General features: G+C 30.8%; 1 protein-coding gene across 1 annotated transcript; it reads right to left on the reverse strand.

The window, feature by feature from the left end:
• Positions 1-5,339: 5,339 nt before the first annotated feature.
• Positions 5,340-7,981, reverse strand: LOC124836504 (auxin transporter-like protein 3). Its single transcript, XM_047311672.2, has 8 exons — positions 7,712-7,981; positions 7,430-7,615; positions 7,229-7,341; positions 6,957-7,140; positions 6,731-6,828; positions 6,313-6,520; positions 5,921-6,178; positions 5,340-5,800 (listed from the first exon to the last, which is right to left on the reverse strand). The coding sequence occupies exons 1-8, from the start codon at positions 7,865-7,867 to the stop codon at positions 5,606-5,608; spliced, it is 1,398 nt and encodes a 465-aa protein (XP_047167628.1). The 5' UTR covers positions 7,868-7,981; the 3' UTR covers positions 5,340-5,605.
• Between the last annotated feature and the right edge of the window lie 7,329 nt (positions 7,982-15,310).

The raw sequence follows: 15,310 nt of genomic DNA on the forward strand, positions 1-15,310 counted from the left end.
AGCTTTATTTTCAAAATATCTTTTTTTTCTCTAAATTTAAGGTGGGTCCACTTAAACCAAATCTTTAGAAGTTGTTTGTGTTGTGAGTGTGACTCATCTTTATATATATATATATAACTTTTTATTTTCTTTTCTTTTACTTTTCTGTGTCTATATATCTTCTATGGACATATATTAAAAAATATATATAGGACGTGTATTCATCCTTACTGTATTTTTAAGTTAAATGTACTTTTAGCTAAATAAAAGTACGAATGTAAATATTGTTGGGCTTTTTAGATTAATGGTTTATGATTTTGTAAGTTATGGATTCAAAACCTGTTTTTAACTAAGTCGTTTAGTAATCATTACTCCAAACAGTTTAAAGATTACTTGCAAAAGATATTTCGATGTCAATATCAGCTCAACAGTTTAGATATTAATAATACAATAAACTTATATTATTTACCTTCTTATTTCAAATCTATATTTATAGATTTTGAAGTTGACTTTTGATTAACAACAACTTAATTACGGTCCAATTGTTAGTAATCACACTTTATCTCTAAGTTGTTCAATATTAAAAATTAATTGTCTTAACCATTGATTGATTGATCCAATTCTCTGACTGTCCGATTTTGATGATAGTTTATTTGTGCGTCTTAATTAAAGTTGACTAATCCAACTCTCAAATGATCCGATTTTAATGATAATTTATTTGTGTCTCAATGAAAATTGATTTTCGTTATGTAGTTAACCAAACAATCTTTCAGTATAATAAATAATATAAAATTATTATCATATATATGTCCATAAGGATTGTATTTTAGACGTATAAATAGGAACAAAAACATATCATATTCTCCACGAATCTTCTCCACTATCATTTGCATTATTACTATGGTGGGAAAAGTGCTTCCTAATAGACGAAATATTAATACACAAAAACCTTTGATGGCTTTAAAAGATGGAGGGGGCATCAAATTATATTACTTACACAATGACCAAACTTCACAGTCCCGTGGGAGCAATAATAAATAAAATAGATATAACTTTTGACCACTACGGACACCACACCACATGGCAATCGGCATTAATTTTGACCATTGACCCATCACTCTACGAATATCTATCACTAAGTTTCTCTTCCCTTGAAAACTGAGAGATAGAAAAGTAGGGCCAATCCTGTTTGATTGTATACTGAATTGGAAGCTTTTGAAGATCATTTTGCCAGTGTCCACATTATGAAGAATTGCGACGTGTGAGTAGTTGCCAAATCATTATAATCATACTCTACAATCAGCAACATACAAAACTTCATATTATTACAAACCAATACAAGTCCCATCTAATTCTTCTTGCCGCTTCGCTTTAGTCAATTTTAAGCGTGATTCCCACTTATTATCATATCCAAAAAACAATTATTGACTTTACCACACTAATTAATCTCACGCCCATTTGCAAATGCATTATATTAATCCTCACTTCCATTCTTCTACTCAACAAGACACATTTTATCGAGTGAAACATGAATTAATTTATAAAAAAAAAACATCTCATAAACATGTCTTATTATTAGTGTTGTATCTTGATATGAAAAAGTAACTGATTTCGGAGTTAGATAATGTTTTACTAAAATGAGTTGGATAAAAGTGAAAGTGTGTTTGATAATGTGAAAGGTTTTAATTTTACCTATAGTATAAAGGTAACGCGTGTATATCTGATATCGCATCATAAAATTGTGTCTGGGTGACAAGGTGATAATTGGAACCCACGCATGTGTGGGTTGTCCCGAAGTGCTATTTGATATGCTTGGCTTTCATCAACATTTTTATCCCTCTTTGCATCCCAACTACTCCAAACACTTGCAAACCTCTAACCACTACTCTTTGGATGCTTGTGTTTATCGTTGCCAAACCAATCTTCTAATCAACTCACTCAGACTTCGGTAACCTTTAGTTCAACCGGTTAATAGTAAATATTTCTTTTATTATTATTACCTTCTAGGAAAATAAATATTTATTTTCATCATGCATCTTTTTCTTTTTTCAAGTGGCTTTTATTGTTGGCACTTAAGGAATAGGGACCAGCCATTTAGACATCAGTTTGATTAGATGTGTGGTCAAAAGCAAACACCAATTCTAGAATCACCACATTCAATGATCCGTTTCGCTGAGGCCACAGCAAAAATAATTAAAACATTCTGTGAGAACTACGTGACAGTCCTTCAGTTGGAAAGTTGATTGTGAGAAAATGTGAACTTGTGCTTATCCCCACCATTCATCCTCCTTCTTCTCAAACTACCTTCATTTCATTTCTTTTCTATTATGCGACAAAATTTTCTGCTTCTCTCATTCCTCATAGTCTTAAGCCTATAAAATACCTATTACATCTCTACCCATGTGCTTTCACTTCTTCTCAGATTACTACAAATGACACTTGTTCTAGCTTTTATTGGATTAGACCTTCATATCACTATATGCCTAGTTTAAGCTATCATGTTTTTATACTTCTCTTTTATTGCACTTTTAGAGAAGGGATATTTACAAAATTTTCAACTTTTTTAATCTCTTCCTAAGAATATAAACTTAAAAAAAAAAAAAAAAAACTTCCAAATTTTTAGGAATTATAAATTTGTTAAATAGTTTCAGAAGAAGCCTTTGGAACCTAGAAAAATCCTACTGAACAAGCCTAATCTTCATTGGTGAAGACTCGGATTTGAAAGGAAAATATAGCAGTGCATGTGGATGAGGTTGCTATCTACTTTTATTCACGTTGTGCCCATTCACTCTTCATCATCATAGATGACTTTATGCACAAAACCAAGGACGATATGGTAGGCCCACAACGAGTTGGGCCCATTGCCTTTATAACTAGGCCCATTTTGTTCGTTTCGGTTGCTTCGTATAAACCTTTGACTTGATTGCACATATAACGCTATTCTTATTCTTATGATTATTGAGAAATTTTAAATAATAAACATGTTTCAAAATATTATTATATTTTTTATTATCATTTCAATTAAATCTTTCTATTGTTTTTTAACCCAGGTTCTCAAAATTTTCAATTTTACTAATAAATTATATAAATCAGTCAATTGAATTACTTTATAGTATTTTATTTAATATTGATCGATGTAGTTTAAAATAAAATTTGAAAATTCAAGATGTCCGGAACCAAATCAATCGACTGTCATAACGAGAGGTAACTCAACAATCTAATATGTAAAATCTGACATAGAAAAATATTACAATATGAACAAATTAGGCTTCACTGTGAGTTTCTTTATATTAATCAAACCACGATATACGACACACCCTTTTATAATTTTCCATCAATACTTTCTTATTATAAACATTACAAAGGATTGTGCGTTATTCATTGTTTAAGATTTTTAGTTTATTTCCTTGATTTTGGAATCTTACCTTCTCAATAAAGCATTTTATATAAGTATGGATAAATTTAATTTTGTCCGATATATATGTTATGTGTAAGTGAAAATATTAAAACTTTTCAAAATACATTATTTTAAAAAATTAATTATATGTTAGCTACAATAAATTAATAACATTAATAAAAATTAAATTAATATAATAATATAATTTTTTATAATAATAAAATTATTATTATTATTATTATTAAAAATTATAATTAATTATGTTTGGATAATATGCTAAAATATTATGGAAGTCGTAATTCTTTATATTACCTTTGTTTTATTATAATAATAGTATAATAAATAAAATAATATAATCATTATTACTGTTATAAAATAAGAATAATTTTATTATTATCAAAATACTTATCATCTCACTTAATATTTATTAAAATAATTTATAATTAAATATTAATCATAACTATAAAATTAATTATCATAATTAATATATTTTAAAAAAATTATAATAGTAGTATAATAATTATAATAATAATATATTATTACAATAGATTGTATTATTAAAAAATATTATCAATATTGACTATTGCACCATTGCATATATGTTAAGTCACTCTTAACTATAAAGAATTACATTTTAACTATTAATTATATATTCAAGACATTCGCGGATAATTGTTGAGATGAAATTTGTTCTAGGCGGTATCAATTATTTTGTATAGTAGGTTACAAGGTCAAATCTCAGGACTATTTTAAGTTATAATTTTTCATTCAACACTTAATAATTTTATTATTATATTTATTATTAATTAATTATAACTAATACATAATTAATTTTTTTTAGATAATTCTTTTGAAAAATTTAATATTTTGACTTGCATATAATGCTAAGAAATAAATAAAAAAAATAAAGAAATAATAGGTAGAAGAGATAGAAAGACAAGAGAAGACATAATTCAATAAGCATGATCAATTTATTATGTCAAATGATAACATATTAATAGTTTTTACCTCAATATATAGGCCAATAACATAAATGAAAATACGATCGACGCTATTATTTGTATAATTTTTTTTGTGTGTATAGATAGATAATGACAACAAAATATGTGTGAAAACTTTACTCAATTTTTATTGAGTGTAAATTTTTATTGAGTGTATTTTCTTTAATTTGTAGTTATCCATAAGAAATATATCCCTGTGAAGAAAATGTGATGAGTTCACGCAATCAATGTATATACCCTGTAAAGGGCTGAAAAGAAGAAGACAATAACTAGTTGGTAAAGTTAGAAACTGCTCTTTGGTCATTATGTTTGTCATTTGGCATAGCACACAAAGAACATAAATCAAATTAGGCAAAAGCCAATTTGAGTTTAAGTGATAGGTGCCCTAATAATACTGTTGATGCATAATGATAGGTATGATGGAATAGTTTGTGGTCCATCGTGTACTATTTGCAAGATTTTGCATTTTAGAGCTGCCTAATATTTTTCTCACATTTCACCTTTCACGACACTAGCTAGCTACCCAATCAAAAGTCCAAGAGAAAGCACCTTTTCCATTTTGCAAGCAAAGGGTTTCACAAAAGCTATTCCGAGATTATAGGATGAGATGAGATGATACATTCACACCGTAATCACCTCATCTTGCATGCAATTTCCATTTACGTCTTGTCCTTATGGATCCTTAACAAAACCTCAAAGTAGCTGTACTTTTTCATTAATGGAAAAGAAATGCTTGTGAAATATCAAAGACAGGTAAGTTTTTATGTATAAAATGAACCTAACAGGTTTAAACTTCACCTATATACTGTTGTATAGTGATAAAATGAAAAAGTAAATTTCACATTTTCCCATCAGTCTTTTCCTTTGAAACAAAAACAGGAAAAGTTGGTTTGGAGTGATTTACTTGTTTTAGTTTATTGTAGCTACGTAGGGGAGAGAGAGATAGGGACACAGATGAAGTGTATAGCATATGGGAAGGTAGTTGCAGAACAAGAAATGATTAATCAGCACACGAAATTCTATCTGTAAGTTCGTATAGGGGGTGGCCGTGATGTGCCATCGCACCTTTAGCTGACACAATCAAAAGACTTGGCTTCTTACAATAAAAAAATAAAATAAAGGAGAAAAATTGGAATAAAAGAAAAAGGTACAAATTAAAAGCCAATCTCTTTACACGCATGTATGATCTCAAAGTATCACAAGAAACTAGAAGAGCTACTTATACTTATTAGGCCTTGTGAGGGGGACACTGATAGCACTTTGCAAATAGCCCAAACGTGTCAATTTGGTGTATGAAGTTAATCATGCTTGCCCATCCTCCCAACCCAAATCCTACCACCAAAACCCACACCACCACAAACACGTTCATCGAGTACGATCCTACCCAACCTCCTAACCTTGATGGTGGTCTCTCCACAGCATTCTGTTAACAGCCAAAATCAAACAAAAAATCATTACTTTATGTATAACTAGCATGACATGTATACATATAAAAAACACTTATTAAGAGGTGGACTTTAAGCTGAGTAAATGAATGTCTAACCTCCCTAGCTGGTGCCGAAGCAAAGGTCATCATGTGAGCCAAGGCAGGAATAATGTAAACAGTGAAGCTGACAAGAAGAGATCCAACAGTTGAGTTAATGGGACCAAAGAAAGGGAATATGATTGCCAGGAACCATATTGGAATCACTACAGGAAGTCTAGCCAACGCCCTTTTGAACAAACTCTTGGTCTCATGCACCCCAATGAATTTCTCCCACACAAAGTATAAAGGAGTGCAAGCAAATCCAAAAGTTATGAACTGCAAGAGTAAATCAACCATAATTACTCTGCAAAACTTACTCAAATAAGACGACAAAAGCTTGTACAACATATAAGTTACTTTTTAATCTAAATAATAAATGCTTAATAGTAAGGATATTATCTAAGTATAACCTGATGAATGAGCATGAGGATGACAGCAGTGTCTCTGAAGCCTGTCTTTGGGAGCAATGAGAGGGCATTAGAATGGGTAAGAAGCTGATCCCCAAATGCCCAGTAAACTGCAGCTGCTGATGGCAAAGTTAGGGTCAGCACATATAGGGTTGCGATCAGATATATCATCTTAAACTTCTGTGGCTTCCACATTGCATGCATAATTTCCCTACAATATAGAATCAGTACATGTTTGTCAGATTCATATACACATATCCCATCAAGTTATACAATTTTTTTCTGACAATATAATTATTTTTAAATCCCAATACAAGTTAAAAGCAAGGACAAGGTTAATTCTCACACATCAATATACTCTTTACTGGAAGAAACCCTTAAATTATAGCTAAAACAATTTGCATAGTTTTCGAGTCCTCACACTGTAACAGCATGTCCACCGAATGTATAGAGAATGTTGGTAGCCCCAGTGAAGTAAAGAACCAATTTGGTTGGCCCAGAGTGTGTCACGCCCTCAACCTTCAGAAACAATATATACATAATATTAATCGAAAAACACAGAAGATTGACAACAATAATACATGACATGCATTCGTTATATAATTTGTTTTATGATGGTGATGAGGCTTATAAATAGAGTCCTTTACCTGGCCGTTGGTAAGGGAAGCTATGGTCATATACCATGCAGTATAAGTGGTCATCATGAGCCCTAAGAATGACCAGATTCTGTAATTGTGGAAAGAAGGGATGAACACCGTTGTTGCACAGCATGCGCCAAAGATGTAAGTCCAAGTTCTCTTGTCCAGATTGTCATTTATGTAGTATATGTTGCTGAAAAATTTTATGTATATGTAATTTTTTAGTTGATAATGTACATACACATGAAGATCATATATTCAATACCGTGATCTATTCCTACCTTGCACAAGCAATTAGTTGAATTACTGATCCAAACAGAAGGAAAGTACAGTTAAAAAAAAGACCAAGATTTCTCCAGTGTTTCCCCAGAAGTCCATCGAGCACTTCAAACCACTGGAAACGGTCAAAAGAATCCAAGATTAGAAGAATCTAAGGTAAAGCACTAAATCGATTCATTAAAAGGAAGAGAGACTATAATTACCTGGATAACATGGTTTCTGAAATCAACTTTTTCTCTCTCTTTTCTGGTTCGGTACTCAACATAAAGGACACTGATAAGGTAAGCAGTCCAGCTTCCCATCAGTCCATAGAAAAGCTGAAATATGATTCCAGATACCATACCCAGTTGTGAAAAGGAATATGGTAGTGTCAGTAGTACTTGTGCAACCTAAATGAAATCCAACAAACATGAAAATTATGAGACCCTTGCAATGTTTTGCTTCAATATAGGAAAAACACAAGTGGTGATTTTGAGAGCAAGTGCCTGATTAGAAGCACAGCTAAACCATGCATCATAGACAGAGCCACCATGCCAAAAGAGCCTAGATAGTTTTCCAGTTGTAGACTTAGAACCTTCCTCTTCCCTCTCCATTTCTAGGTAATTCCCTGCAACAACAGTCTCAACCTTCTCAGAAGCCATTGTTATCTCCCTTCAAGTGTTGTGGGGAAGACAACAGACTAAGTGAGGAAATATATATAGGAGAGAAGAGCTTGTTCTAATTCACCCTTTCACATTCTTGTGTAGCTTCCCTTTCCTTATATAAACTTTTTTGTCAGCAAGGTACTGAATATGAATGAACTTGTGGGGACCTTGCTTAGTTCACATGTAATCAGCCTTTTCCCTTAATAATTCTCTCTCACCAATTGCCTTTATGAAGGTTCAACTTCATCATCAGTTTTGTAGGCTCTGATGGGCCATGGCTAGCTGCAGTGCACGAGCGGGTGGCCCACCATTGCTCTATTCTTTTCTCAAATCTCAGAGATCATTAGCCCATGCACATTCATTGATTATGAGTGTAGAGATAAAAGCAATAAAAAGATGCAGAAGGAGATTGGAAAAGTTTCTACTGTGAGTGTTGAAGATGGAATGAATCATTGCTCTCTGGAGGGGCTTAGTGCTAATCATGATTAGTACCACACGTGTTCCAACTGGCTTTACTAAAGGAAAATTCTATCATCATAACATAACCCCATCTCTCCTTTTCATTTTCACTTTTTTCGTTAGTCATGAGCTATGCTAGATTTTATAAATGTTATGCAGACTTGGGCCATTGCAAGAGTAATGTCTTCCTAGTATCTTACATAGATCAAAATTCTCTCTATTCAAACTTTTCCATTGTTAATTTTGAGTACTTGGACACTCATTGATAAATAAAGTAGTGAAATAATTCATGAAATAATAGTTTTTAATGAATATTTTGACAGGTTTTACTCTGTTAAAGAGCAAGGATATGTTCTAATTTTGAGGTTTTAGGTATGACATCCTTATCTTATAGTCAAAAAGTGGTGAAAAAAGGAAAATGAAAAGAGGAAACTATATCTTGAGATGGGCGTTATATCAGATTTGATTAATATATAGTTTTTAGGATGGCCCAACAACTACCAACCCATTAGGCCCAGTACCAGAGAACTGTTGGATTATTATTGGATGAACTAAAAACTCAAACCTTTTTTCTTTTCTTGTTAAAAGTTCAAAACGTACATAATTTTTCCAAGTGGGTTAATTAACTTTAATTCACCCAATGATTTATCTCAAAGCTTTTGCCAAAGATGAAAGATCCATTGCCTTTTAAGATTTTAAATAAAAAATAATATCAATTTCGTATATAATTGCCTCAAATGTTATTGATGTTTGTGTAATTGAAAAATTATCAAAATAAGATGTTAGTTAAAATAATTCAGAAAATTTTCACTGTGAATGTTAACAGCACATTTCTCAGTACAGTGTATTATTGGTCAGATTGATTGAAAATGATAAATCTGATTTATATTTGTGCAATGCTTGATTGTAATAATGATAATAAGTGTTTGATGCAAAAACTAAAAGTTGATAGCTTGTACTGGTTCAATGGACTTTGTCGGTTGCATATTATGGCCATAACTGCGAAATAAACTGAAAAATAAAAAAGTGAGTTGAGAATAAACTAGTGAGCAAAAGCTTTAGTAGCTCATAATGCAGTGACTGTAAATTTCCCAGCCTACATGAGCAATGATTGAATTTTATGAGGAAATGGTTGGCAGTGGCTTTGATCATGAAAACCATATGCGTCAGAGTTTCTTTGATATGATTTTTTATTAGGATTATATAAAATGAAGCAATGATAAAGATTGGGTAAGGTGGTTAATTTGCAGAGAGTGAAAATTGATGGTGATGGTGATGGTGATGGCATTGATGATTACTTTAAAGAGAGGAAATAGTTAGGTTGTTAACCCCACCTTGCATGAGGAGAGGCATGGCAGGAGAAGGTCACTGCACTCTTTCTTGATTTCTGACTCGGATTACATAAATTGCACGATGAGGGACCAATAAACAAACCAAAAGCTTCAAAAGCCTGGAAAACACCCTCTTTGACTTCGCTACTTGCTCTCTACACACATCAACTTTTTCCCCTTTTCTAAATTTTATGTTATCATTATCATCATCAATCACATTTTCATTTTTTTCTTTCTCTTCATAGGACGTGCAAAAAAAGCCGTGCCTCGTGCCACTAAGTGCTCAATGATAACATTAATTACTGTGAAATTGTGGAATTGTTAAACATTGAGATCTGAAATTTGTTGCATGGCTTCATCGATTCTCAGTGTTAACCATCAAATTAAGAACATTTTGTGCATTATGAGATGAACATGTCTGAGTACAGCATGCAGCACTGTCGTCAGATCCAAAGAGAAGAAGTGCGTGTACGGGAATTCACTAATAGAACTGAACAAGAGATTTGTTTAAAGATATTGTGCACACTTTTTCATTTGATCAAAATCTTCAAAACAAGATGTTAAGTTTCTTTCATCTATAATAATTTAACGTATAAAAAGATTTATACCACTCACACGTGTTAAATAATCACTAGTAAAAAATAAGGATTTTAAGTCACACATTTGACACCAGTTTAGTTGTAACCGAAGCAAAAAAATGGTACGGTGACATTTTTGTAATTATCGCAAACGTATATGTCTCAGTTCTTAGTTTAAAAAGAACTCATGCCTAAAACTAGCGCGGTGGCATTTTTGTATTTATCGCGCAAAGGTATATGCCTCGGTTCAAAAAGAAATGATGCCTAAAAAAATAGGCAATGACATTTTTGTAATTATCACATAAAGGTATGTGCCTCGGTTATTTAGAGAACCAAGCATAAAATAACTGAATTTTTTTTAGAGGGTTTAGGCAGCGGTTCTTTATACAACTGAGGCCATAGACCTTTATTGTCTCGGTTAAAAAAATAATCGAGGTAATAACATGTTTTTAGGGTTAAATTTCACAAACGAGTCTCTTGCACATTTGTAACATTTGTAAACTCCTTTGCGTCGTTGTTGATCTCTCCACGCCTTCCAGACCATCATCTTTAATTTCTTTCATTTTTTTCTTTCGTTTTTCGTTGATTAATTGTTTCTCTATCATTGTCTTTCCTTTATACCGATTAATTTTGTACACACGTGATCTTTTGGATGTTTACTTCGTTTTGTTTCATCACATAAGCCACCTTCAACCTTCAAGGTTAGTTTCATTTTAAGTTTTTGATGTTTTCGTTTTGCAAAGTTTGAAAAAAAGCTTTTGTTTAGTAAAAATAGAAAACGTTTAACCGAAGTGAAATTTAGAGTATTTTTAAGATTTGCAATGCAAATATTTTTTAAACTTCAGATTACAGGTTTGTTTCTGGGTTTGTGTTCTTATATATATGTTATGGAATGTTTGAAGAAACAAATAATTTTTTTTAAAAAAAAAACATACTTTAAACAACGGTTATGGGCCCCAACCGAGGTCATAAACCCTTAAATTAATTATTTTTAAGGGTTTACGGCCTTGGTTCAAACGAGAACCGAAGCAATAATCATAAGTCTTTTACTTCGGTTTTTGAACCGAGGTCAAAAGTCCGGACTTTTTACCTCGTTTGAATATACCGAAGTTTTGTAACAACGATCATAAACCCAAAACAACCGAGACAATAGTCCTTCATTGCTCTAGTGAATATAAGGTAAAAATGAAAAAAATAATAATATAATAAATTATAAATTCATGAATTTTAGATTTTAAATCCAATATAATGTTGATTTTTTATATGAATTCATCATTAGTTAAATAAATTGTTCATCAGTGTGATATAAAGTAGTTCTTCTATAAAAAAACCTTTTTGAAAAATGTTTTAAACACATTCTTAAAAAAAAAACTTTTTGTGACAAGTATTTTAGTGTTACAGTTATAGACTTTTCTATAACATTTGTTTTAGTGTTGTAGGCGTCATAGAAAATTCATATTTTCTATTATGTATCAAAAACTTATCTTTGTAAGTTTAACTCATTGTGACACGTGAACGAGTAACAACCATAATAAATCATCCTTACTATGATCTTTTTTGTCTACGTGTCATAATAAGTTCAATTCACAATAACAAAATGTTAACACGATGTCATAGTAAGTGAACTTACTATAACATGGAGTTTGAGAACATGTCATAGTAAGTGAACCTACTATAATTTGAAAACTGGTATTAGTAAGTAGACGTTAAACTTTATTATGAGAGGTGATGTAAGCTATGTCATAGTAAGTTTTTTTTTTACAAATTCTTTTTATTTTACCATTTTCTTATCCATTCAATTAACATGCAAATCTTAAACAATATATATTCAATTAATACATTTGATCATAAGACGAAAAATCAACAAATTCAACTCAAGAATCACATGATATTGAGTCCTTGTCATAATTTACAAATATTTGAATTCCATGACCCTCCTTAATTTTGTAGCCTGAAACTGCCTTTTTTAAGGTGTTCTTAACTCCTGTAATTTTTTATTCATATGTAATGAACAACTAATACAATGAAAATAGCAACAAAGTTTCAAGATTATATAAAGAAATAAAATAACATACATACATTCATCTCTTAAATTTCAAATTCCATACTAGTTCACAATATAAACTATGATTATTACTTTTATGTTTAAATATTTACGACTTGAGAAGACATCACTTTACAACACATCATAATAGGATTAGAAAAATCATAAAAGTTAAAAAAAACACCAACCTTCATATGTTACTAGTCTTAGGTAGCTTGTTTGGCCCGAGCTCTAATCTCTTCTGCATCAATTTTAGATTGGGGTCGTATGACAAAATCTAAAGGTGTCGCCTCTGGCCTCGAAGTGTGTTTCCTGGAGGCCTAGATTCAGAAAAAGTATAACCCAATATAAATTTAGAAGTCATGGTCAACAAAAAGTCAAAAAAGCATCCAGGCTTTATTGTGAAATTTTCAGATCAAGATTGTTATCTCTCGATAATCTTGCAGCTTTCTTGGTTAGCCTGTAATGTAATGTCAACAAAATTATATAAATTGAGCGTAATGGAATAAGTATTCATAATACATAAGGGGCCAAAACCTTCATCCATTTTCATCATATCATCATCCTCCATAAAACGTATCATACAGGGATATGCCTCTATCATCGTAGTTGCATCATCTTACCCTCATGGTTTTCACCTCTAGAGGCTTCCCTTCCACTCATCAACCAATTGCTTCTTCTTTCTACATCCAGGTTCATCTTCATTCCTTATAACATAACATAGAAAATCCTAGAGGAAACAATTGAATCATCAATCCATCACCACTCAATTTAGCAAATGTTCACCAAAACAAAGAAAATTCCACAACGAATCACCACACACCCATACTCATTCCCCATATTTACACAATTCAAGAAATGTACATTTCATTGTCACTAAACAGATAATTCAAAACAATTAAAAAGAGAAAATAAAAAGAAAGAAATTAAAGGAAACAATATTACCCCTACACAACCTTCTACGACAGGAACGACATGATGAACAACAAGAGTAGTTGGATCTAGATCCCTCAATCTGGGCGGGGGTTTCATGGTGTTCATTGCTTCATAGCTACTCAAGGGTGCAATGGGCTTCCTGGTTTGCTTCTAGTTTGCGAGATAGGGTTTAGATGCAAGTGTACAGGGTTCAATGATGGTTTCTGTAATGGTGGTTTCCTTGCTCATGATTTGTGTGAACTATTACAGTGGAGCAAAGCTTGCAGTTTAGTTTCGTCTGGGATAAATTCATTGAAATAAACTTATTTTAGATTATTATGAATTGAATTTCATAAAGAAAAATTCTATCTTATTATCTATCTTAATAATCTTCATATAAAATCACACAATTATAATGAAGAAAATTGAGATAGAGAATTGAAGAGATGAGACAACATACTTAGTATACATGTCGCATGAAATAGGAAGAAATAAAGTTATACTAATTAGGATCAAGCTTTGTTGTTGGTCAATATCAAGTCTCGTGCTCAATTATTCAGGCTAAGCGATTGTAAAGAAAGACAAATCTTATATCAATTGTGGAATTATTATGTTAAATAAGATTAAAAGATAATTAAACCATTTTAGATTGTCATTAAAATAAAAGTTTATCCAAAGACTTATAAATATGATGTGTACATTTAATATTTTTGAACCTATTACATTTATTATGTTCTATTTGAATCCAACATTGATTTGAACCTTCAAGTATTTTAAGAGGTAAATCGAGATCGATTGAACAAATTAACCAACATGTACATAAAATAGATAAGTATTAATGTAATTTCCATGTTTTTTAATATTAATGTAATTTTCATCTTAAAAAACAATTAACTATATTAAAAACGAATAAATCACTAAATATACAGAAAAATATCATCTAAATTGTCTAACAACTAATTAACGTCAATAACTAACTGACATGTTTAATAAAAAACTATAATATGTTAACAACTTCATGATTAGTCTAATAATATAACTGTACTTTTCGACAAAAAATTTAATTTGATTATGACTTTTTCTTTTCCTGTTGAATATTTGTTTTCTCGATTAGTAAACATCATTCTCCATTCCTTTTTTTATTCACTAATCATTATGCATTTGTATTTGTTTTCTGCTTCTCTAACTAAAGTTTGCACCCTATTACTAAAAACTGAAAAATACTAAATTGTAGTATTAACATTTCTAGTAATACTCTAGCAACAGAGAGAGAAAATGGAAAGAAAATAAACTGAAAGAGGATCATATATTTGTGGATCTACGTAATAATAGATTTTTTGTGTTATTATTTGTCGAATACTTTACATAACATTTTTTTTATATATATTACTAGTTTTTTTTCTTTTACATATTTTTCTTTATTTTTGTATAATTTACTGTACACATGACATTTTTCACTGTAGACGACTCTCCTTTAGACATCAAAATTTAAATAGAAAACTTTTTTTCCTGTATCTGCACAAGTCATTTTTTCTTTACCATTCAATTTACCCAAATAAATGAAAATGATTTTTTTTTAATTCTTCAATTTAAACCGTACGTATTTTTACTTAAAGTTTTCTCATTTATTTATTTTATAAGTACTTTTCTTTTTCTTTTCATATCTAAACAATTTGTAAATGTAAAAAGGTTATTTCCTAATAAAAAAAATAAACACCTTATTTTTTTGTGGACGTACCCCTCTCTCATGTGTTTGTGGCTTTGGCAAGTACGTAGGTATTCACAGGTGTGTGTAGTAAAATCAGAACTTACCACATTGCGACTTAGCTAATTGGGTTTGGGCCCTTAATTTAGTCCATAATAGAATAACAATTATGTACTTTGTTATCAAGAGTAATATAATTCGTATACGTTTTTTTTTACATAATTATGCAGTTTCCTCAATTTTATGGCTCATAAATTAAATTATTATTTCAATTAATTATTGTATTAAAATATTTTTTATTTTTCTTTACTTTTACTCAGTAAGCTACTTCTTTTAATCAACAGTCAATGATATACATATTGGTAAACGAACTTGCAAATTGCTACTAATTTTATTTAATGATTAGAT

The sequence above is a fragment of the Vigna umbellata genome, chromosome 2 (genome assembly GCF_029865625.1).
Source record: "Vigna umbellata cultivar VRB3 chromosome 2, Vumbellata_1.0, whole genome shotgun sequence".
NCBI lineage: Eukaryota > Viridiplantae > Streptophyta > Magnoliopsida > Fabales > Fabaceae > Vigna > Vigna umbellata.

What these genes read in the sequence shown, in the direction of transcription:
- LOC124836504 (XM_047311672.2), bottom strand. Translation starts at nt 7,867, where the DNA reads ATGGCTTCTGAGAAGGTTGAGACTGTTGTTGCAGGGAATTACCTAGAA. An exon ending in CTTCCCTTACCAACGGCCAG is followed by an intron (nt 6,829 to 6,956) that starts GTAAAGGACTCT and finishes TTGTTTCTGAAG; the next exon opens with GTTGAGGGCGTGACACACTC. An exon ending in CTTCGGCACCAGCTAGGGAG is followed by an intron (nt 5,801 to 5,920) that starts GTTAGACATTCA and finishes GGCTGTTAACAG; the next exon opens with AATGCTGTGGAGAGACCACC.